Raw genomic sequence first — 26,893 nt, forward strand, 5'->3', positions numbered from 1 at the left:
AGACAGTGCAGTGTTTGATCGTTTGACGGACTGCTTTCAATTTCCCATGTCGGTCGACTGGCAGCGAAGGATCTGTCGCCTCTGGAAAAGCCATCTGCACCTGGTGAACATGGCCGTTGTTGTCGTTATTGGGCCGCAACTAAGCCAGTGTCCTGACAACCGCGTGTGGGGAATCTCATCGCATCTCCACCCGTCAACTATCAACAACGGCCATGAATGGAAAAATTGGAATTTTTTTGCGTGCGTGTGTGTGTTGATTGGACCCTGCACTCTCCGACCGACCGTTCGAATTTCCAATCGGATTCCAACAGACGATGAAATCAAAAAAAAAAAAAAGAACAAGATGGACCTACCTTTACTCAGCCCGGACGCCTTGTCCCGCAGCACATTGATCTGGTGCACCCGGCCAAACTCCTCGAACATGTCCTTCAGCTGCTGTTCGTCCATCGACCGGGGCACCTGGCCGACGAACATCTTGATGTAATCCGGATCGGGTTGATCCCTCGGAATTTCCTCGTCCTCGCAGCCGGTGGGTGACTTTCGTGCCGGAATTAGCTGCTGCATGTCCACACCAAGACAACTGCTTCCGTTGTTGTTTTGGTTTATCACATTTGGGTTGTTGTTGTTCAACGTATGATTGTTGTTGTTGTTGTTGTTGGCAAGGTTGAGGTTATTGTTGGCGGTGCTGCTGTTGTTGTTGTTCATGTTCAGGATGGCGCTGAAAAAAATAAAGGGAGAACACAAAAATACGGTTTCATTATTCCATCCACGGCGAACGAAAAATCAAATATTCCAAATAAACAACCTCAATTTGGCCCAATTAGTTTTCCGGTTCACCCCAAACGGCCACAGCCGTCGCTAAATGACAATCTTGTCACCGGTGGGATTACAAATCGTCAATGCGTAATTACCCATCAGTTCCGCCTTCCGCGAGAAGCCTTACTTGAAATTCAATTTCCTCGGAATCAATTAAATATCATCGTCATGGAATACCTTTTTCTCGGCATTTCTTCCTCTTGCAAACGGGGCAAATTGGAAACATCATCCCACTGGCACTGGTGAACGGAGAAAGCGCCGAGGAACGGCGCAAAAGAAATTATTCAAATTACTTTCCCAGGAATTTTCTCTCCAATTAGTTTGGAACAGAGAGCGAAAATAAATTATTTGTCATCGCCTTCATCGCCATCATCATTATCGTCAGTGGCAGCAGCTGGCACAAGTTGTCACCACGGCAACGACGTGGTTCTTCGACGACTGCGTAACAATCGCTGCAATTGGAGTCGAGCAAAAAGCCATTATCTCAAGAGCTTTCCACTCAATTCCACGGCAGCCCTAGGAACTCTTGCCCGACCGTGGACAGCATTCCTCCCGATTCCCTTCGAGTTGGCCATAGAAATCGTGCAACTAAACGCACTGAAGCGTTCGTTCTTTTTCGCCCGAGAACCTCCGGGAAACTAATTCGATACGGGCCAGAATGTTCAACCATCATTAGGCGGCGGAAAATGGTGAAACAATCGCGTTTCGAGAGCACGAGTTGGGTTAGGACAGCTAGAAAAAAAACCCACGATTCGATTCCCTCGTTCTCAGATTGACTTCATTCACATACCTTCGTCCTTCCCTCAGGGCTCTCAGTTGGAATGCGTCCTGGTGGCCTCGAAGACCGTGTGGGAGGGTGATTTTACTATATCATTATTTCGATAACATTCCACTTGATAGTGCACGCTAGGATGCAGGATTTTTTCCCGTGAATGATGATGATGATGATGATGATGGAAATTGTTGTTGGCAAGGCAACGGGTTCCTCCCTCCCCCCCCCCCCCTTTCCTTCTGGCCAGGGAGTCTAGTAGCACAAATAGAATAAAACTAAGAAGGTAGGACGATGCACACGGAGAATGGGCGCGAGACAGAAAAAGTTCATTAAATTCACCACGGATCGGTGCACTCAAATGCAATATAGGAAATAATTGAATTTAATATTTTCCCCTGCTTTTTCCGGAGATTTTTTTTTTTATTTTCGCAAGTAGGCTGGTGAGCGATGAAATTTGAAAAGGTCAACAATCTTTTTACTGTTTCATCCCAGCTTCGGTAATTATTTTACTGTGTCAGTCTTTCGCTAGAGCAGCTTCGGACTTTGATGATGGAATGAAATGTCACGATAGGAATTTCGGGCCTTGCTCGTTTGCTAGAATCACAATCCATGGTTAGCGCTGTTACTTGAAATTTTTTTTTGCATTGAATCATCATAAACATTTACAGTAAATTGAAAGATCGGGAGGAATCACCAGGGCACTAGGTAGGAGCGAAGCGTATTGAGTAGGAAGATTGGAAATGCCAGCGTTCTTTGTTCATAACAATTGTACACACAAAGAACGGTTTCTAATTTTCATTAAATCATTCATTATGACTCACTAATATGGTTTGATCAAAGATAAACTAAAGATGGTTTGAAACGGTAACTTTGAGCTATCATAGCTCTGCTGTTACTTGACCAATTTCGAAAAATTTTACAACCTCTAATTTTGTGAAGTTTGTAGATTATTTTAAGTATATCATTTTTCACGATCGTTTAGGAAAAACTAATGAAAATCTGATTTTTCCCGTTCCAGGTTTTTTTTTCAAGCTCAAAATATGCCCTATCTGCATTCATGCGGCACCTGCATCGCGAATCGGATATTGAGAACTTCAACTTTACCGAGTCATAACTTTGTTGTTAGTCAACCGATCTTCAAAATTTGTTCACCATTGGAAAGGTAATATTTCCATAAATAAAATGCACTGAAAAATAGGGTCGTCTACCCAAAGTTATAATGAAAACTGTAGATAGATGACCTAAGAAAAGGTGAGACTTTTTACAATGATCGTAAATATCTCGAATTTCAAAGCGATATATTTTTACACATCATTCGATTGCTAGTGATACCAGCTACAATTTTCGCTAAACTACCATTCCTGCACAATCAAAAGAAAACCTTAAAAAATCGATGAATTTATAAATAAATATGAGTTTTTAATTTTTTTCACATGTTTGTATATAACTCAAAAATTAAAGCGATGACATGTACATTTTTCTGCCTTAAAATATTGGAAATATAACCAGAAACATTGTAATGATGAACAACATTATATATCCGTTCAAAGAATCTCAAAATTTTTGGTGCAAATACAGAGAATTTTTATTATTGGGAAAATTTTGCCAAACAAAATCAAATCAAAACTTTTAAATTTTAGGACATATATTTTTTCATTATTTTAGCTAGAAATTTCTTATGAACAAAATTTACAAAAAAAAAACAGAAACTTGGATTTCACTGACAATCTTAAAAATTTCGGTAAATATACCTGTACTCCAAAATACCCAAACGCAATTGATAATTACTAAAATTCTGATTTTGTTTCAGGTTATGCTCTGTTACACGGGAATTTAACTAAAGGTTTTTTTTTAATTCAAATTATCACTTACTCCCCCTCAATGCAAAAGCTAATTTGGACATAGCAGCTTTACGAAATTCGCAATGACCCTTTTTCATTGACTCCCTAGTGATCATACACAGATAAAAAATATTTGGTAAATTTTCCTTGCACATATTTGGATCACGAAATTTTAAACAAAATTAGTTAAAAAATCATTGATCCGTTCAATGTAAAATTACAGTCCTTTAATTTAACGCATTTGAATTCAGCTATTCATTGACGGTGGTTTTCAATCAAAATTTTGATTCAAATCATGCTTATTTAACTTTGTCGTTGATTTGCATGTCGTGCAAATATTTTTTTTTACGCGCAGGAAGTTGTTTCCATACTCAGAGATAGAACTTTTTCCCAGGATCTCCTATGCGCACAGGTAAACTAATACCTTCATTCGTTATTAAAGGGCAGCGTGGACCAAACCCACAAAAAACTGTGGTTACATTCGACAACTAAGGGAGAAAACATGTTATTGTTTTTCCTGCCTTTCTCATATAGATGGGTTATGCAATCACTTGAAAAATCGACTAGGACAAAGTGTCAGGTAACATTCGACTCAGTTCGTTGAGTTGATCAATGGATGTGTGTGTGTCAAACAATGTCACTCATTTTCCGCAGAAATGGCTTCATCAATTTTCACAAACTGAGGCTCGAATGAAAATTTCTATGGTCCATTAGGTTGCTATTGAATTTCAACCGGATCCGACTTCCGGTTCCGGATATACAGAGAGAAGTGTGTTATAAATTTTAAGTAACATGTGATGAGAGTGATGATGCAAAAACTGGGAAAAATCTTCTAAATTTGGCCAAACTATTCCAATATTTGTAAGTCATGTTAGTTGTTGGCCACACGAACCGACTTCGGCTCCACCGATTTCCTGTTCCCGGTTCCGGACGTACCGGAATTGATCATCAAAAACACCAGAACAAAACTATCGTGATTTTCTCAGAGATAAAAGAACCTGATTTTCACAAACTTGGTGGACGAAAACATGCATTCTCGATGTAACGCAGCTGAAGGACTTTGGTCGGGTGAACCGACTAGGATACCATATCGATACTTAGCCGCTTCATCTCATTCAACAAGCGCTTCGAGTAGTGGGCCGATGCTAGATCCAGCCAGAACACCGCGTGTTCACCCTTGTGATATTTTTTGATGAACTTGAGAGAAAATCTAGTTGACCATCTTATTCAGCCGCTGCGTCATTGCCTGCATATCTGTTGATTTGATCATAACCCATCAGGTAAACGAAGTTGCTGTATTTAAATGCTGTCACTTGGCGAAGAACGAAGACAGCAAAACGCAGAACAAAAATCCTATTCATTTCATCAGAAACGTTTCAAATTGAAAATTTTCAATGTCAATTGAACGTCATTTATGTCAGTTTTGTAGTGGCTGTTTCATGTAAGTGAAAGTTTCGCTGTAAATAATTCACAATTGTTAGCTATTCAAATTATATTCGATATACTGATAATATTAGACTACAACAACAGAATATTATTCTCAACATTTGCTACTTAGCCATTGTAGACTAGCTGGCGCACCTTCTTGCGAACGTTGCTCATTCAATTCCGTACAGACTTCTTGGCGACAAGTTTTGACACTTTTTTCCAATCTTTTTCGAACTGTTGAATGGTTTCGGCTGCCGAGACATGTTTCCTAAGATGTGCCTTCGTTAATACCCAAAATTCCTCAAATGGTCGAATATGTGGGCAATTTGGTGGATTCATGTCTTTTGGGACGAAAGTGACATTTTTGGTAGTATACCATTCTACCGTTGATTTCGAGTAGGGGCAAGAAGCAAGATCTGGCCAGAGGACAACAGGATCCTGGTGGCTTCGAATCATGGGTAGAAGTCGTTTTTGTAAACATTCCTTGATGTATATTTCGCTGTTCATTGAAGCAGTGGTGATGAAGGGTTTCGAAATCTTACCGCAGCTACAAATTGCTTGCCAGACCATAGCTTTCTTACCAAATTTTTCGACTTCAATCGATGTCTCGAACTGGTTTTGTACGTAATATAAAACCAATATTGGTAGCTCATATTGAATCTGCTTCGGGATTGTAAATCTGAATTCAACATAAAATTATATTTGTACGAAAATTTTAGTAAAACGATGTAGCAGGAAGCATGCAATCATGGAGACTATCTGTTAATTAGTTTTTAAGGTTATATACGAAACATAGAACTGTCTTGTTTAACCAAAATTGGTCCAAACACCGATTAGTAGAACTTCTTTTTCTGTAAATTCATGGAAGAAGATAACTGGGGGTAAAACAGAATATAGTTATTTGCGGTCAATCTCATTAAAAACAATCCATTTATCTAACTTATGAACATGTCAGGAGTACCTTCCTATTGGTCGAATTCAATTTTTTCCAGAGTTTCACAGTTAGTTTTCTAAGTAAAGTCAGCGAAAAAGGAATTGGAGCAAAACGGGCATGATAGTGAATTTTGCGGAACTTCTAACTATCATAAATCGATTTTACGGAAAAATTTGCGTAAAAAATACGTAAATGAAAGTATTTGCTCAGGTTTTTATAAAATTATTGAGCAAAGTCACGATTTTGATTGTTTTTTCCCCACTGTGCGCTGTCTGGCCTTTCTCCACATAAAGGTCTATTTCCTGTCACTAAGTTCACTTTGCCTTTCGTACAACCAGCATTAGTATTGAACTTGTTTGCACTATAACATGCGATTCGAAAACGTCTGAACGTAAACATCTGCAAGTAGATTGTTTTAGCTGATTTAATTTGTGCGCCGTTCACCTTATGCGAGCGCCAAAAATTTTATCGAAATTTCGCTGCTTATTTGTATTTGATATGAATACTTTTAACATTGTTGAAGATCGAAAAAATATAATGAATCGGTTCATTTAAGAACCATCAAATTATTCCCAAACCCAATAGAATCGTAGCACCAGCCATGCAATGATTCTGTACGTTATGAATTGGCTGCAAAGTCTGTTGCAACAGAAGGTAAAATTCCACAATCTGAATGTAATATCAAGCCTTTGGCTTAATGATGTTTATAGGACTCAATCACCAAACAACTAAACGGCCTCTTACAGAGCCACAAATATTCTAGAAGAATTATTGTCTAAAGCGTATTTTTCTTAAATACAATACAAAAAGATATATTCGATACAGTTTATTTTCAGAGTGACATCAGTTAAAAACCTTTCACTCTCATTGAACATAACTCAAAATTGAGTTACACATCACTCAAATTCATAAAAAGTGCACGTACTCTAAACTTGAGTTACCACCTATCTACTCATTTTTGCGTTAAGGGACGAAATTGTCAAAACTTGAGTAATTTTTACTCAAAATAAGAAAAAATATTTTGTTCAAAATTTGAGTAAGTTCAACTCAAAATTTGAGTTCCTTACTCTCAAAATGAAGAAATTTTCCTTCGTTAATTTTCAAATACAAAGTTATTCTTCTTGCTTTTGAATGCGCAAAATAGTGATTCAAAACCGTTTCCTTTTGAACGGTTTGGGGTACAAATTGAATTGTTTTGATATCCTTATGTTGCGGTTTTCACTAAGCACAATTGAGACCACAAAACATTTATGATTGACGTTGATTCATTTTTTTAAAACCGGATCTAGAAACGGCAATGGAAAACGACGTATTCTTGCAATCTTTATTTCGATAAGAATATTCTGAGAATGAAAACGCACTGAACTGCAAGAAGTATTTTTTTACTCAAATGTTTACAAACTCAACGCTTAATCTAATGTATGAATAAATGCGAGAGGACTCACGGCAACCAGGGATGCCAGGTCAATTTTTCAAAAACCTGTGATCAAGCCAAAAACCTGTGAAAATCTGTGCCCGTTTTCCGTACCATAATAGCAGATCAAAATCAAAAAAGGTCTCACTACCAACACGCTCTGTACGTTTTTCCTCAACCGCTCTGTACTTTTTGGTACTAAACTGTGCTCGATTTCAAAAATCTGTGAAAATCTGTGATCTCATTTTCAGAAATCTGTGAAAATCTGTGCAGAAAATTGAAAATCTGTGAAACACACTTTAATCTGTAAACCTGGCATCCCTGATGGCAACGAGTTTATTTTACGCAAATCCATACTCAAATTTTGACATATTGTTCCATTTTATGAATTTGAGTAATCGCAACTCAAGCCATGAGTTATGTTCAAAGAGCGTGTTCAACATGCACCGGGTTGCTTTGATCGGTGTCAGATGACACGTGCGGTAATTCAGTGTTGTCAAACTGATCGAGAGGAGCTTTGTCACAATAAGCGTAGAAAAAAAATGCGACCCAACAACACAAACATCGCTAATTAACGTAAACCGAGCTGAAAGGCATCCTACTCCGGCAGGACTTTGTTTCTTCTTCGATTAATTACTTTTCATGGTGGGCAAATTTTCTCATACAGCTCATTATAAACTTTTCTCATCGGAGCTGGATGCAGCAGACGATAAACAAGAAAGCAAACGAAAACGGGCAAACTTTGCCGGTTTTTAAGCCCGGCACATTACAAACTAGTAAAACAACAAACGCAGAAAAAGTCAAATTTTCGACAAACATCTCCATCACCACGCTGCTGCCACTTCCTTCGTGATTGGTTTGTGTTGTTGTTTTCCTCTTGGTCCTAATTTCTCCTTCTCCGGTTGGGTTCTGTTTCCAAATGATTCTTTTTTCTTCTTCTGATGCGTTGATTAGGTTTCCGTCAGCTCGCCTTGCCGTGCTGGACAAAATTTTCCCCGTTTTATGTACAGTATAATCACAGAACAATATCATGAGCTGCAAAACTAATTAGCACCTTGCTCCCGTGCCGCAACACATCGCTTGGGGTCCGTTTCGCTATATAAACCAATCGTTCGGACCCTAGCACGACCATCACGACAGCAGGAAGCAGGATGAAAATAAAACTAATTAATAACATTTTAAGTAAAAGTCTTCGGTCGGTGACTACTGTTGGCTGGTATATTTATCTTAATAGCATACCTAGTTTCACTCGGCAGGACCTTTGCTTTCGGTGTAGAAAAATGTCGAGCGGAAAAAAAATAACAGGGCAAAGCTGAAGAGATGTTATTCGAAATGGAAACCCGGAGAAAGTAGAAAGCAAGCGCTGGAAAATAGAACTGATTGCAGACATCTAAAAATTAAATACAGAGAGGTGATACAATCGTTCGACAAAAACAAAATTGTTCAGTGTGAATATGGAATTAAACGATACGTTCAAAGTTTCACCTCCGCTAATGGAAAATGTCTTTAAATAAGTTAACAGTTTTTTTCCACTGTGTAGTGTTATTATATTATACTTCTCACTGACGGAGCTTGCCTGCATGGTGGGTAGATAACGTAGCACACGCGAGAAAAACTCAGTTGGCTGGGTGAATGCGTGGCCAGGCGTAGGAATAGTGACCTCAAACTGCTGATGTTTGCCTCCTTCCGCGGTACGTACCAAACGCGGGGGGATTGGTTCTCTCGGAAAAGTGTGTAGGGCAGTGGAAAGAGCGTTACTCGAGTGGGCAACACTTCTTTTCCCACTTGAAAGCTGTCAAGAAGTTGGTTAGCCGCCACCGCCAAACGGAGAAGAAACAACACCCGGGCGGAACAGGCGGAACTGGCGGCTGATTCGTCGGTCGGCAGAAACTGGTTAAGATAGGATAGCAGAGGAAAAAAAGTCTGTTAGGATAGAGAGAAAAAAAAGAAACGAAACCAAAACTTTGTGTAAACTCTCTGACACAGAAAATAGCTTTCCACGGGAGTGCATCTGGTTGGTGTGCGGTGCCACGGGCCGTTGGATGGACTGGACGGACCGGGCCGTGCCGGGTTCAAGTTTTTCCTACGGCAACCGACGGCAGACCACAGAGGGATGAGATTAAAATGCCGGATGAAAGGTCTCATTTCTGTTTCAGTGGAAGTTGCTGCTCGCTTTTATTCTCCTGCCGGAAAAATTTTCGATGGAAGGAACTATGGGAAATTGCCTGAACAAGTTCTGATATGTGCAGAAGGGCGGTCACGATAATGGATTCGAAGGAAGAATGACTTAGTAGCCGAATTTTTCGAATGTGACGAGCAAAACGAGAACAACTTCGTTATGGAGCTGAAATTGAGTGAAATAGGATTTTGGTAAGCTGATATGAGAGATGCAGACTGAATTTAAGATGTGGAACTTTCTGGACAATACAGCTAGGATCTATGGACCGTCGAATGGTATTATAAACTAGAGATGATCGAGTATGCATTTTTTTTTAAACCAGAGCCAATATAAAAAAAAACTTTACCCGTACTCGACCCGAACCCGACACCAACCCGAGTTTCGGGTACTTGTACAATCTCTAAAAGAAAAACAAAAAAACCTTTTTTAATCCACCTAGCGATGTAATGATGCCTTTTTCATATTACTTATGTTTTCAAAAATATTACTAGAAGATTCTCTCAAGATTTTTTTTCAAACTTGAAAAAAATCAAAAACTTTCTTTGGTATAAACTACCATCACCTTTTTAATTTGTAAACAGTTATGTCAAGTTAATATAGATTTAAATGTGGCAACCCTGCACGCTATACAAAATTGAACAAAACACGCTGAGTGCTAGACGGTGATGTTTTCTTCTTCTGTACCAGCACGTACCGAAACGTACCGGTTTTGTATCATTTTGTATGACAGTATGCAAGTTTTGATACTCATCGCCCTATAATTTCGGAACCGCAAGTCGGATCTGGATGAAATTGCACAGTATCTTTTAGGATACTGAGAGCTTTATTTTGATTCATGATTTTGTGCCAATCGGTTTAACCGTTGCTGAGAAATCGAAATGTGTTCCGTTTTTCGTGCTTTTCTTCACTATTATCGGTGTGTTCGGAAACGGAAACCGAACACTAAAAGTCGCAAAGTAGATTTATATATCCACCAACTAAAAAAGACTGTCAACTAGATGAATTTAGAAGTAAATTAAAAAAAAAATTCACTTCGTTTCGCCATTGCGTGTGAAAAGATACTCATACTAATAGCACTGTAATATCGGAACCGGAAGTCGGATCTGGATCAACTTTTCGGTGACTTTTTAAAGAATTTCATTTGCATCTTAGTTTGTGGAAATCGGTTGAGAAATTTCCGAGAAAATTGAATGCGCATTTTCTAATAGATTTGCACATAATTCCGGAACCTTGTAATTCCGGAACCAGAAGTCGGATCGGGATAAAACTCAATGGCGATCTATGGGACCGTAAGACCTTCCATTTGAATCTGAGATTGTGAAAATCGGTTGAGCAGTCTCTGAGAAATTTTGACTTTTGACTTTTGACTTTTGACTTTTGACTTTTGACTTTTGACTTTTGACTTTTGACTTTTGACTTTTGACTTTTGACTTTTGACTTTTGACTTTTGACTTTTGACTTTTGACTTTTGACTTTTGACTTTTGACTTTTGACTTTTGACTTTTGACTTTTGACTTTTGACTTTTGACTTTTGACTTTTGACTTTTGACTTTTGACTTTTGACTTTTGACTTTTGACTTTTGACTTTTGACTTTTGACTTTTGACTTTTGACTTTTGACTTTTGACTTTTGACTTTTGACTTTTGACTTTTGACTTTTGACTTTTGACTTTTGACTTTTGACTTTTGACTTTTGACTTTTGACTTTTGACTTTTGACTTTTGACTTTTGACTTTTGACTTTTGACTTTTGACTTTTGACTTTTGACTTTTGACTTTTGACTTTTGACTTTTGACTTTTGACTTTTGACTTTTGACTTTTGACTTTTGACTTTTGACTTTTGACTTTTGACTTTTGACTTTTGACTTTTGACTTTTGACTTTTGACTTTTGACTTTTGACTTTTGACTTTTGACTTTTGACTTTTGACTTTTGACTTTTGACTTTTGACTTTTGACTTTTGACTTTTGACTTTTGACTTTTGACTTTTGACTTTTGACTTTTGACTTTTGACTTTTGACTTTTGACTTTTGACTTTTGACTTTTGACTTTTGACTTTTGACTTTTGACTTTTGACTTTTGACTTTTGACTTTTGACTTTTGACTTTTGACTTTTGACTTTTGACTTTTGACTTTTGACTTTTGACTTTTGACTTTTGACTTTTGACTTTTGACTTTTGACTTTTGACTTTTGACTTTTGACTTTTGACTTTTGACTTTTGACTTTTGACTTTTGACTTTTGACTTTTGACTTTTGACTTTTGACTTTTGACTTTTGACTTTTGACTTTTGACTTTTGACTTTTGACTTTTGACTTTTGACTTTTGACTTTTGACTTTTGACTTTTGACTTTTGACTTTTGACTTTTGACTTTTGACTTTTGACTTTTGACTTTTGACTTTTGACTTTTGACTTTTGACTTTTGACTTTTGACTTTTGACTTTTGACTTTTGACTTTTGACTTTTGACTTTTGACTTTTGACTTTTGACTTTTGACTTTTGACTTTTGACTTTTGACTTTTGACTTTTGACTTTTGACTTTTGACTTTTGACTTTTGACTTTTGACTTTTGACTTTTGACTTTTGACTTTTGACTTTTGACTTTTGACTTTTGACTTTTGACTTTTGACTTTTGACTTTTGACTTTTGACTTTTGACTTTTGACTTTTGACTTTTGACTTTTGACTTTTGACTTTTGACTTTTGACTTTTGACTTTTGACTTTTGACTTTTGACTTTTGACTTTTGACTTTTGACTTTTGACTTTTGACTTTTGACTTTTGACTTTTGACTTTTGACTTTTGACTTTTGACTTTTGACTTTTGACTTTTGACTTTTGACTTTTGACTTTTGACTTTTGACTTTTGACTTTTGACTTTTGACTTTTGACTTTTGACTTTTGACTTTTGACTTTTGACTTTTGACTTTTGACTTTTGACTTTTGACTTTTGACTTTTGACTTTTGACTTTTGACTTTTGACTTTTCACTTTTCACTTTTCACTTTTCACTTTTCACTTTTCACTTTTCACTTTTCACTTTTCACTTTTGACTTTTGACTTTTGACTTTTGACTTTTGACTTTTGACTTTTGACTTTTGACTGTTGACTTTTGACTTTTGACTTTTGACTTTTGACTTTTGACTTTTGACTTTTGACTTTTGACTTTTGACTTATGACTTTTGACTGTTGACTTTTGACTTTTGACTTTTGACTTTTGACTTTTGACTTTTGACTTTTGACTTTTGACTTTTGACTTTTGACTTTTGACTTTTGACTTTTGACTTTTGACTTTTGACTTTTGACTTTTGACTTTTGACTTTTGACTTTTGACTTTTGACTTTTGACTTTTGACTTTTGACTTTTGACTTTTGACTTTTGACTTTTGACTTTTGACTTTTGACTTTTGACTTTTGACTTTTGACTTTTGACTTTTGACTTTTGACTTTTGACTTTTGACTTTTGACTTTTGACTTTTGACTTTTGACTTTTGACTTTTGACTTTTGACTTTTGACTTTTGACTTTTGACTTTTGACTTTTGACTTTTGACTTTTGACTTTTGACTTTTGACTTTTGACTTTTGACTTTTGACTTTTGACTTTTGACTTTTGACTTTTGACTTTTGACTTTTGACTTTTGACTTTTGACTTTTGACTTTTGACTTTTGACTTTTGACTTTTGACTTTTGACTTTTGACTTTTGACTTTTGACTTTTGACTTTTGACTTTTGACTTTTGACTTTTGACTTTTGACTTTTGACTTTTGACTTTTGACTTTTGACTTTTGACTTTTGACTTTTGACTTTTGACTTTTGACTTTCGACTTTTGACTTTTGACTTTTGACTTTTGACTTTTGACTTTTGACTTTTGACTTTTGACTTTTGACTTTTGACTTTTGACTTTTGACTTTTGACTGTTGACTTTTGACTTTTGACTTTTGACTTTTGACTTTTGACTTTTGACTTTTGACTTTTGACTTTTGACTTATGACTTTTGACTTTTGACTGTTGACTTTTGACTTTTGACTTTTGACTTTTGACTTTTGACTTTTGACTTTTGACTTTTGACTTTTGACTTTTGACTTTTGACTTTTGACTTTTGACTCTTATATGTGCTTTGTGTTCGGTGTGTTGCTGTTGTGTTTTTGTATTGTTGTATTATTGTATTATTGTATTATTGTATTATTGTATTATTGTATTATTGTATTATTGTATTATTGTATTATTGTATTATTGTATTATTGTATTATTGTATTATTGTATTATTGTATTATTGTATTATTGTATTATTGTATTATTGTATTATTGTATTATTGTATTATTGTATTATTGTATTATTGTATTATTGTATTATTGTATTATTGTATTATTGTATTATTATATTATTGTATTATTGTATTATTGTATTATTGTATTATTGTATTATTGTATTATTGTATTATTGTATTATTGTATTATTGTATTATTGTATTATTGTATTATTGTATTATTGTATTATTGTATTATTGTATTATTGTATTATTGTATTATTGTATTATTGTATTATTGTATTATTGTATTATTGTATTATTGTATTATTGTATTATTGTATTATTGTATTATTGTATTATTGTATTATTGTATTATTGTATTATTGTATTATTGTATTATTGTATTATTGTATTATTGTATTATTGTATTATTGTATTATTGTATTACTGTATTATTGTATTATTGTATTATTGTATTATTGTATTATTGTATTATTGTATTATTGTATTATTGTATTATTGTATTATTGTATTATTGTATTATTGTATTATTGTATTATTGTATTATTGTATTATTGTATTATTGTATTATTGTATTATTGTATTATTGTATTATTGTATTATTGTATTATTGTATTATTGTATTATTGTATTATTGTATTATTGTATTATTGTATTATTGTATTATTGTATTATTGTATTATTGTATTATTGTATTATTGTATTATTGTATTATTGTATTATTGTATTATTGTATTATTGTATTATTGTATTATTGTATTATTGTATTATTGTATTATTGTATTATTGTATTATTGTATTATTGTATTATTGTATTATTGTATTATTGTATTATTGTATTATTGTATTATTGTATTATTGTATTATTGTATTATTGTATTATTGTATTATTGTATTATTGTATTATTGTATTATTGTATTATTGTATTATTGTATTATTGTATTATTGTATTATTGTATTATTGTATTATTGTATTATTGTATTATTGTATTATTGTATTATTGTATTATTGTATTATTATATTATTGTATTATTGTATTATTGTATTATTGTATTATTGTATTATTGTATTATTGTATTATTGTATTATTGTATTATTATATTATTGTATTATTGTATTATTGTATTATTGTATTATTGTATTATTGTATTATTGTATTATTGTATTATTGTATTATTGTATTATTGTATTATTGTATTATTGTATTATTGTATTATTGTATTATTGTATTATTGTATTATTGTATTATTGTATTATTGCATTATTGTATTTTATATTTTGTAGTTAGCTTCTCGATTTTTTAGTTTCTGAGCTCCTGAACTACTGAACTACTCAGGTTTCTGGGTTTCTACGCTTCTAACTTCTAAACTTCGAGTTTCAAAGCTTCGAAAGTCAGAAACTCAAAAACTCGTACCATTGATAAAATATCGGTCTCTGTAAAAACAAAAACTGTGCAAATCTAAAAAAAAAACAAAGCATGTACGAAGTGTTCCTAATATCATCAAATAACTTAGAAAAAAGGTCGACCGGTATATTGACAGTTCGTTTGAAATAAAAAAATAGGTTTGATTCGTATTGATAACCATGAAATCAGTTTTTATAGGTGCACTAATAAATAGTTAATAGATTTATTGACTACTAAGAAAATCACTTTGCATGAAATATGGCTGTGAGCTTAATTCATCGGTATAACTTTGCGAATCAACCTAAATTCAGGTCATTATTACGAATGTCGCTTCAGATAAAGAAGTATTTACTCGAATGAGCTGTATGCTATTATGATCATTACGTTTGCCACATTTTGTTGGAAAGAGATTTTTTGTCACAATAGTGATCACTCCCGACACCGTCTCTGCCTCGCCCAAAGACTATCGTAATTGATTTCAAACGGTGTAAAATTCTTCCTTCGGTTGATGAAGGAGCAAATGCATTTCAACCTGTGTGAAAGTGCGTACGATTCGATGTAACGAAAGTGATTGTGCAGTTTACATTCAATTCTTCTTCGAGTGAAATACAGTTATATTGACAGCTGAGAAAATAATATACACTAAGTTAGACATGAAAAGGCGAAAAAACAACATATCAGTGTACGTGGAAGAGGATTTCGTTCAACTTATTTTGATGAATATTTTTTAGGATTGCACAATCGATTTTCTACTACTTCATTTTGAATACCATTTTCATACAGTTAATAGTTACCGAGTTACAACGATTTGTAGAAAGAACATTTCAAAGTACATTTACCTTAGGTTAAAATCAGTCTTGAATCGAATTGGTCTTCTCTTCTGTGTAGAATTATTGCTTTGCCACGCTGAATTCGTGTACAAAGTTTCATTAAATTCGAATCGCTCTGATGATTTGTTACCAAATGAACAAAAATAACTTTCCTGTAGAAATTGTGAAACGTTAATATATCGCCTCTCCTTCAATCCATCTTTCATGGACCGTTGACTCCATTGACTCTAAGTTTAGTACAACTGTACTAAATTCATGACCAAGCGAAAAGAAGTAAATCAGAAAGAGTTTATGTAATTTCAGTAACACACTTTCTAGTACCAACGGGCAGGTAGTAATTGTGTAATATTTGGTAAAGTCGAATAGAAACAAATTTTCCATTTTCCGGATGTTTTATGTTTAAAAACGCGATCCGTATTTACTGCTTTTTGGAGTAGAAACTTTCTTCGAGAAAGAGTTTAAATATCTATAATTCACAGTTTGATATCAGTGACATTTGCAATATGCAATACACGACCTCCGAATTTTGTACTTCATTCATTTCTTTTAGTTCTAAAGCCTATAAGCCTTATTAGATTATTTACGCCTCAATTCGTTTCAACACTAGCACAGTCGGATCAGGTTCTATTTATAAATATGTTTACAGCTAGCGAGTAAAGTTTAAAATTGATTTGTCATAAACTAAAGCATGAACTATGATAAGAATAAACATTAAGGTTTCTGATAACTTGTTTACAATTACAGATGCAAAGCCGCCTCGAGAAGATTGATTTGTTTTCATCACGAGAAAACTAACTTCCTAAAAAAGGCCTACAACACCTAAAATTAAGAAAAATTTTATAACAAAATCGAAACATCCCTAAAATAAAGAGTTTATTTTGCAACATTCCGTGTTCACTACATGCTAAACAGCACTGAATGAGCCACCAAAGTAGTAACGATTGGCGGTGGAATGCGACGTGCCACCTAAGCCGAAAAAAAAAGCTCCAAACAATTCCATTGTAGTGGTCGAATTTTTGGGCTCACAATAGCCGACGCCTTGTCTCTGTCGTACGTCCCATCCGCGAGCCCCCCGGTTTGGCCCAACTGATGCTGATGCCCACACTGACATTCTCAACGCCAACTATGCAGCGCGTGTGAAGAATGTGTCAGTCGTGCAGTGCTTCTCGGTAACAATTTAGTACAAAATGGCGAACGTTGGTAGCAACAGAAAAGCAGTAAAAAAAAAAATAGCTGTACTCACACTTCATCAAGGTCGACTGGTTCGGTCATCGAGTGGAAGGGATTGTAGAACCGCTGGCGGTTTTCCTGGTATGATAACATTTTCATTTTTACACTTTATCACAATTGGCACTGGTACGCGAGAAAAAATAATAACTCGAAAATAGCTTAACGAAACTTTTCTCTTTTTTTGTGTCTTCGAAAAGAAACACTGGAAATTCTACGGGCACTGAATAAAATCACTGGTTTTCTGCAAGTTAGATTGCAGAATCTAGTATGAATCTAATATAACACTCCGCAGGAAACGACGCAATGAAAATAACGCGATTCCACACAAACGGCGTGGGAGTGAGTGAAATTGAAGGAAAGTTTTCTTTTTTTTTCCTATGCCAATTAGAGGCAAAATTTGGCGTCACAATATTCGACCGAAGTTAAAACTGTTGAAACTTCAAGAAAAGTTAGCGAATCAGTGATGTGATCCTTTTCGGGGCGGACTACGTAGAAACCGAAACACCGGGAAAGGGGAGAAGCCAACAACGAGCGCAACCGTTTGAAATGACCGATAAAAACGAAATGAGATTAATTTCGATTGTGATATGGTTTTTGACGATCGAAGACAGGATCAGCAGAAGCAAGGGTAAGGGGAATTTTTTTGGCTTCGGGGAGTGAGTGCTGATAGTCTATTGTTCTAGAGTTGACCGAGGATCGATTGAAGTCAGGGTTGAATTCTTTTTTTCTAGTTTGATTGGAAGCTTGATCTTTGACCTTGAGATATTTGTCTCCAGAAGCCGTTGTATGGAGTGACTTTGATTACCGTAGCGCTTCAGTCTATTGAACTTTAATTTCTAGTTGGATATGATTTTCGAAAATTTTCAAACATTTTTTTATTGAGTCACACAGCCAAGTGTCTTTCGAAAAACATAGAAAACTGTGTAAGAATCATGAGTAATCAGTGTTGCTCTAAATTTTTTTGAAGTCACATGCTCATGAAGAGCATTTGGTTTTGAACCTGCATTGAATTTAAATGAACTACCGCTTGCAACATATAGTATATCAAATATAAGTATGCAGTATAGAAGTGTCGCAGCTTCAATTTATCCGCCTTTATACAAAAGCGTTAAAAATTTACCAGTATTCCTCAAATAAAAGTGTTTCATAAAGTGCTTTTAGGACGAAATGTCTGGCCGCTAAGCCTGGTCGCCGAAACGGGAAATCATAGTAAGCGCGTTATGCGTTTGATCATGTTTTTTGTAATATTTTACGAAGAAACAGCTTAAGCAAATTTATTCAAACTTTTTTTACTATATAAAGCATCATTTAAAGAATATTAAGGTCGATTTCCGTATATTAATTTTGAAAAATAAGGCGGTAACAGAGCATTCCTCAAAACCACTTTTGAGAAATTCCGCCTAAATTGAAAAACTACCATAATATGAAAATGGAAAACTATCAAAAACATCGGAGGGAGGCAAGAAAGTATGTTTCAAGTTTGCAAAGAATCGGCTCAGTAGATTTTGCAGGATCGTGTTTCGGAGATAAAAGAGGCGTCACTCTGGGGGCGCAGCATTTTGGTAGTTTTGTTCCGATTTGAAATTTTGACACAATATTTTTAAGAAATTGCAAAATAAAAACGATTTTCCGAAACTGTTTATCCCTAACCCCCGATTGAATTTTATTTCCAATGATACTGACAATTAATGTAATCGAGCTGACTTCCATTTTCTTTATCATTCTCTTTCTTCCTATTTCTTAAATGACTAACATTCAATAATTGGAACTAGAATACCAGATATTCACTGATTTCATTCACTCATAATTCATCCAAAACAGTCAAACTGGTGCACGATTACTACAGTAGAGCTGGACCAATTTAAAGCTTTTTTTACTAGATTGAATCGTACTAAATTTTGAATGGAATACCGCTGATAAAATTGTACAAAAATGTTTTTCCCACTTTTTTAGATAGAGTTGACGATTCCATTTTTGTGTGACTTGTATTCTCAGCTATATTATTGTGGTATTCTTGAAAAAAAAAAAAAACTGTTCAATGAAAATTTGTTTGGGCATAAGTTAACATAGTCTAAAAATCGAAGTAGTGCCGAACCAAAATTAGAAATTTTTTTCAGTTTTTTCCAGCATTGGATTAAATGAAGGTGGCTCGTTTGGCATAAGGTCATTTTGCTTAGTATTGTAATTTTCACTGGCGGGTTACAAAGATTGCGATGGGACAAGATAGCGACAAAATGCCGCAAAAATAGCGAAACTGTCATTCGCATCGATTCAACCCCTTCGAGACCACAAACAAGAAAAATATTTTTTTAAATTGACCGATAAATGACAATATTATTAATACCAGAATAATTATACAATGATAATCGAAGTCTTTGTATTCAAAACCTCGAAACATTATCAATATTAACTATAAAACTAAACTACTATAAAAAAAGTAAATCGTCTACTCAAAAAATTTAGTCGTCTTTGACAGATATAAACTTATTGTTACTATTAATGATCAAACAAATAATTCCTGTCGCTAGAGAATATTACCTTTTAAATCTGTAATTGCTCTAATCCACCAGACGATTTATTCGCTCTAAAGCTTGATATAAAAATGCTGTAAACTTCAGTACAACAGACAGCAAAGAGGTTAAAACAACTGTCCAACTCCCGGCCGAGATGGCAGGTGAAATTTTCAAGTCTGGATACTAGAATTTTATAAGTATGATGAAAAATAACAAACAAGAAGCCCAATGCAATTTTAAATGTCTGTAAATTTGACAATTTGATAGTCCCACGACAACAGGGCCTAACTGCAAATGAGAGCCTCTCTTAGTTTACTTTCTCTTTTGATTATTACGGAGCCATTATTGCAAATTCTATAAAGTTTCCAATATACAACAGTCGAAATATTGTTGTTTTACCTTGAAAATGGCTTGGCGAAGAGTAAAGCGTCAAATATAAAATCGGTTCGGTAAATCGCGAATGAAAAAGTAAACAAAGAGAAACTGTCATTTGCAGTTAGGCTTTGTTGTCGTGGAACGGTCGAATTGTATATAAAAGTTTAACAAGAAAATTGCATGCAAATCTACAACTTGGCATCTGTGATTCTGGCGCTTATTATTTCGCTATTCTGCGTCGATACCGTCGCAATCTACGCCCCGCTGAAAACATGTACATGCTGTATTTATTAATACATATAAATATTGGTGAAGTAAAAGCGTTGAATGTGTAAGCATACATACATACATATATGAGGTTCGTAAATGGAGGTTTGGGCGTATACCGTTTGGCATAATGCCGTTTGGCATAAAATTTAGTTTGTATTTCGATCGAGTAATGTTTTACAAGGAAAACTAGAACGAAATGTGTGAATGTTATATTCAGTTCTAATATTTCGATCATATTAGGTGAAATAGCATTATTATATTTTATTTTTAAAATTCAGTAGTAAACAGCACACTATCAATTTATATAAGCAACTGACTTAGTGCTAGCACAATATTCTGTTCGTCACGATTCAAGTCGAGACGGCCGAAGGTCGTTAGTTCGCCGGCCACTGCGGAAGGCAGCACCTTCGTAGAAATTACCACTGTCTAGTTTGACTAGATAACCCAAAGCTAGAGACTATCCCTCAGTTAAGCCCAAACGAGCGGCAGCGAGGTCGGACAGCAGATCATTAGAAACGATTTAGCCGCATTAGACCTTTCAAAATCGCAGTAAATAAGAACAAATTCAATTAAGCAGCATGTTGATCTATTATGCCAAATGGCTGTTATGAAAAATGATCATTATGCCAAACGTAGTAGCCCCGGTCCAAATGATGGTTTTAATTTTTAAACACTCTGTTCTCTGTAGTTCCGTATTGCCATTTATTTGGGCGTTTTGGTTTGTGAAAATCGATTGAGCCGTCGAGGAGAGAAGTGAGTGTGTTTTGTCCTGAAGTTTTTGACCACTATTTACGGTACTGCCGGAATCGGATTCCAGGGACTGGTATAACCGAAGTCGGTTCATATGGTTAACAACTAACATGACTTACAAATTGGAATAGTGTCGAGCCCAATTTGTAAGAGTTTTTCCCTCTTTGCTTCGTCGCACTATTCCACACCTTTTAATTCCAGAACCGGAAGTCAGAGCCAGATTAAATTCTGCAATTCTGTGAAAGGCCGTAAGACGCCATTTGATTCTTAGTTTGCGAAAATTGGATCAGCTGTCGCGGAGAAAAGTGAGTTACCGGATACTGGGAACCGGTAAATACAATGAAAGTGGTCTTCAACTTACAAGAATTGTAATCTAGAGAAATTTATTTACTATTTTTGAAAAATTAGATCCTCTTTACTTCGTTTGTACGTAGAAAAACGAAGGCAAACATTCGAAATAGCAGTTCTTACATTCATCATCCTGTGATTCCGTAACCGGAAGTAAGATCCATATGAAACTTAGAAAATTTCAATGAAGTAGTAGTGCTTTTCATTCGAGTCTACTCCGGTAACCAATAAGCACATAGTAATGCCGCATTATGACAGCAAATAATCTCTAATTGGCATTTCAATCGCACTTGTGACTGAATTCAGACCGACTTTGGCAAAATATACGGCTATTCATATATAATGCTTATTTATGGCTGGTGTGCATTCTGAAAGCTAAATTCTGATTGATTTACAACAAATGAGCTTTCAGATTGCAGATATAGAGCTTTAAGCGATTTTGATGCTCATAAAAGGCTAATTTAACGCCACTATTAGTGCTTACTGGTTACCTTGATAAGTTCATGAAAATCGGTTCAGACATCTCGGAGAAACGAGAGTGACTATTTGTTTCTCTTTTTTTGTGCTTATATCAATGCAATTCCGAAACCAGATGTCGGATTGAATTTGATCCAGATCCGACTTTCGGTACCAAAAAATGCAAAATAGTCACTATAATCAGAAACAGTTGAACCGATTTCCACAAACTTAGATTCGAACAAATTGTGTTCCCATACCCTACTTTCCAGTTTTATCTTTATCCGACTACCGGTTTCGGAATTACAAGGTAAAATGTGCAAATTTATGAGAAAATGCACAATCAGTTTTCTCGGAAATGTCTCAACCGATTTCCACAAACTAAGATGAACATAAAAGCTTGCTAAAATCTTTAAAAAGTCCTTGACTTTCGGTTCCGGTATAACAGCGCTATGAGTGAAAAGTTTTCAATCTCATGACTATTTTTTTCACAAGTGATGAAGAAACGAGGTAAAAATTTTTATGAAATTTATTGGTAAATCCATCCAATTGACAGATCTTGTTAGTTGGTGGATATTTAAATCTAATTCGGGACTACTAGTCTCCGATTTCTAGTTACGAAAGCACCGAGAATATTGAATTTTCACATATCTTGATTCGAATTAAAGTTCTCACTGTATTAAAAGATACTCTGCAATTTCATTCAGATCCGACTTCCGGTTCCGGAATTATAGGACGATGATGATACAAAATCGTTACGTGTTGGCATTTGCATTTGCTGGTATTTGCGGATGAAGCACACAGCGTTCTTTGTTCAATTTCGTATAAATTACAACGTTTTTAAAATACAACCGACTTCATACTAACAAAAATAAGAATCCAATCACAAAGTATGTTTTGTTATGCTGCTTGAAAAGTAATACTATTATAATTGAGCATAGTGAAGTGTAGACACAATTCAACCAATATTGAATTCAGTTTGAGAGTTTTCCTAGAATAGTAAGTGATTGTAATATTTATACATTAAATGGTTTATTAACCGTTGTTGAATTTGGTAAATGAAACGACATTGTACTGATTCCGATCTTATAAAACCAACCGATTTTTGATACACTCCGAGTTGACTACCAAATTCTGTTTCAATATTGAGAGAAGAACACTAAATTTTAAGAATTGAAGATGAATTATAACCTCGAAATAATGCATGCTTGATTGAGGAATGCTCAATAAGTAACCGTGAGCTAGTAAACTTATTAATAGTGTGACTTTATTGATCCTTTGTTAAAAAGGGTCGACAATCTTCTGAAAGTGTCGATAAATACTATGGTAACAATACAAGGAAGAAAACACGCGAAATAGTCCATTTGCATTGATTTCACTTTCGCGTACTACGAATCACTGGATACGCAGAAAAATTCCGCAATTTTGTATATTATTCTTATTAATACATGAACAAATATAGTTACATTTTGGCGCAAATGATAATTGAGATGAAGCAAAATGGTACTACATAACGCTCATCTATTTATTTATTTATTTGTCGTCAATCAAAAGTAGACCATAAGGATAATTACAATAATCGTCTTAAGTTAGTAAACTATTCTAAATAGATCACTAAATAATGAAAAATTTATTAAGAGTTAAATAATTATAATTGGCTTACCGAATAGAACTGAAATATTGCTTTAGTTTGTTTTTTGACATAGGGAAATCGACTGCTTCTGAATGCTTGTTGTATACAGCCATCAATTGATTTATTGGCCCATTTTTTGCATAGTTTGTTCGCTGATGGTTTGTAAAAAAAATATTTCGTTTTCTTAAACGCCGAGATGGTATGTAAAAATTTAGTTTGGACAGGAGTTGACTGGAATCTATGCGATTCGAGACAATGTCATTTCAGGAATCAGGAATCAGAACAAATTTGTAGATTTGTGCCTTGCCAATCTAGATATATAAGAGAGAAGGATTGAAAGGAAATGGTAAGGGTTGGACTAGAAGGATGGGAAAAATTGACGACACAAAAACACATAAAAGCAGAAGTAAATTCTGCTCCCCTAAGGGATGCTGAACAATCTGCTGAGGATCACATTTAGTGGAAGCAGAAGTAAATTCTGAACCTCTACGAGGTCCCGAACAGTCTGCTGTTAATAAAACCTCCAACCCCCGAGAGGATTTAGAGATCTTACAAAAGCGACACCATTCTACACTCCCGGAAGAATGCAGAACGACTCGCAGTATCTACGAGCAGAAGTAAATTCGGTGCCCCCTAAAGGATGCCAAACAATCTGCTAAACCCTATTTAAGGTGAATACAGAAGGGATTCATTCACTCCAGGAAGAACGATGAGCCCTTCTGACTATAGCTCCTTACCACATTGGGTGAGAAACGAGAGAATATCCTTCAATTTTAGCTCCGCATACACAGACTCAACCATGTATGGAGAACCAAAAACCCGGATACGTAGCTGCGTCAATGCGGGACAGTTACAGGGTCCGGCACTCGAAGTGTAACCAATTAAAAAGGCCATAAATTCAGTTTGGAAAATTACTTTTACTTAATTCAGAGTACAAAATGTGTAAAAATAATACAAAATTCAGAATCAATTCACTTTTGCTCGATATGACCACCTTTTGCCTTGACTTGATGACTTGGGAGAGCGAAGGAGTTGCTTCGTTTGGCCGAAAGCGGTCAATTTCCGAACATTGTATTTTCTGACGAGAAAATTTTTCCAATTGAGCAATTCGTAAACTCTCAAAACGATAAAGTTTACTTGACCGACCGTTCATACGAGAATTTGAGTCATCGATTGGCCACCAGGAGGCAGCACCCGCAACAGATAATGGTTTGGGCCGCTGTAACCGCAGATGGGCGCTCTCCAATCGTTTTCATCGAGCCTGGCGTCAAGGTAAATGCGACATATTATCGGGAAAGTATTCTGGAGGTTGCTTTGAAGCCGTGGGCAGACAAACATTTCGGTGGCAGACCTTGGACGTTTCAGCAGGACTCGGCACCGTCTCACAAAGCTCGAGTGAACCACGAATGGCTGAAAAACAACGTTCCGAACTTCATCACGTCCACACAATGGCTCTCGAATTCACCAGATGCGAATCCAATGGATTATTCTCTTTGGGCCATTTTGGAGAGCAAAGTCCGAACTAAAAGATACACCAGTCTCGAGGCGCTGAAAAAAGTTATTGTCCGCGAGTGGGCCAAAATACCTGCAAGTCACATTCGGCCAAACGAAGCAACTCCTTCGCTCTCTCAAGTCATCAAGTCAAGGCAAAAGGTGGTCATATCGAGCAAAAGTGAATTGATTCTGAATTTTGTATTATTTTTACACATTTTGTACTTTGAATTAAGTAAAAGTAATTTTCCAAACTGAATTTATGGCCTTTTTAATTGGTTACAGTTCGAGTGCCGGACCCTGTACATATCAGATGATATGAAGTACCGTAGTCGCATTCACACAAATCACACGAATAATACTCAGCACGTTGAATAGTAGCCATGTGATAATTGAGTTTGCAATGTCCAGTCAGAGCTCTGACCAGAATACTTCAATGATACTTGGAGAAATGCAGTAGACACTTTGACATTTTCAGATTTAAATCTGGTAGAAATGCTTTTGTCTGAGCGCAAGTTTGCAAGCTGCGCCAGTAGCTGGCATGTTTGGATGCAGCCCAAGAACGAATCTTGTGCTTTATCCAACTAGTTGAAAGTGGTAAAGCCAGTTCAGGACCAACGAAATCATTCGTTGCACCAGCTCTAGCCAACTCATCAGCCCATTCATTTCCAGTAATACCACAATGGCCGGGTACCCATAAGAAGTAAACAGCATTTGAAATGCTGAGGTCTTCAATTTGAGTTCGACATGCGATCGCTAGATTCGACCGTGAGTCATTCGAACTGAGTGCTTTTAAGGCTGCCTGACTGTCGGGACAAAAATAAATTCGTTTACCAAAGATCCTCTGCTGAAGTGCCGATTGTACTCCACACAGAATCGCGTAGATTTCTGCTTCGAACACAGTACAGTATCTACCAAGTGAATGAGACTGCTCTAGCCTCATTTCACGACAGTAGACACCAGCACCAGCACGACCATTCAACAGAGAACCGTCCGTATAACAAACTATGTCTTCATCAAGTTGTCGTTCCAGACAACCAGACAACCATTCCTCACGAAGAGGATAGCTCACATTGAATGTTTTGAAAGGAAAACTGCATGTGAGAGTTAGGTCACTAGGAGCGAGTAAATACTCATCCCACGTAACCATTTGAGACCACAAGCGAGTGTGGCTGGTAGCATAATATAATGGGTTACTGTTCCAAAGCCCTGTAACCCTAAGACGGTATGCACAAGATAATGCTTCTTGTTTTAGGAACACAGAAAAAAATTATGAATTTTACAGGTGACAGAATTCTACAAACGATACAATTCACAACTACTTAATTTTTCAAATGACGCAATATTCCACTCGCACAGAATTTCACACGCTACGAGTGTAATTTGCACTCGACTACCAAGTGCTGCTGTATGGATTTACATTTATCAATTATTCAATGAACAGATACGAGCTCTGCGGTTCAGTCGAGTTACCGTTGTGTTTGTGATCTAATGTTTCTCGGTTCAAGTCGCGCTGCTGCTATCGATCTTTTGTTTTTTATTTCATTCGAATTCAAGGCATGTAATTTTCAATTCACACAATTTTACATGTTCTTGAATATAAATTTGTATGAAATACGACGCTCCATTTATGTGCATTTTATAAGATGTAAAATCACAAGATTTTTTCGAACTGTGGTTTAATACATAGTAGCGCCTCTAGAGCAGCAGTAGGAGTTGTCGTGAATGCTCCTGTCATCGCCATTAGGATCATCCTTTGGAGATGATTTAGCTCTGACTGAACTGTCGCGACTTCTCCTTTCTGCCACCATACAAGACATCCATATGCTAAAATTGGTCTAACAATAGTTGTGTAGATCCAATGAATATATCTGGGTTTGAGTCCCCATGATTTTCCAAAAGCTCGTCTGCATTGGCCGAAAGGCATGCAAGCTCTTTTAA

At 35.6% G+C, this 26,893-nt stretch overlaps 1 protein-coding gene across 6 annotated transcripts in view; it reads right to left on the minus strand.

Annotated features, from left to right (window-relative positions):
* The window catches only part of LOC131431632 (CUGBP Elav-like family member 2), an 849,840-nt gene that overhangs the window by 400,515 nt on the left and 422,432 nt on the right, over nucleotides 1–26,893 (minus strand). For 5 of the 6 annotated variants that reach the window (XM_058597461.1, XM_058597459.1, XM_058597463.1 and 2 more), the window contains exon 3: nucleotides 354–718. In XM_058597461.1, the coding sequence (XP_058453444.1) occupies nucleotides 354–718 (365 nt within the window). Of the gene's footprint in view, nucleotides 1–353; nucleotides 719–17,129; nucleotides 17,662–26,893 lie in introns of those variants that run through there. The other variant, XM_058597464.1, reaches the window with a different exon arrangement.

The sequence above is a fragment of the Malaya genurostris genome, chromosome 2 (assembly GCF_030247185.1).
Source record: "Malaya genurostris strain Urasoe2022 chromosome 2, Malgen_1.1, whole genome shotgun sequence".
NCBI lineage: Eukaryota > Metazoa > Arthropoda > Insecta > Diptera > Culicidae > Malaya > Malaya genurostris.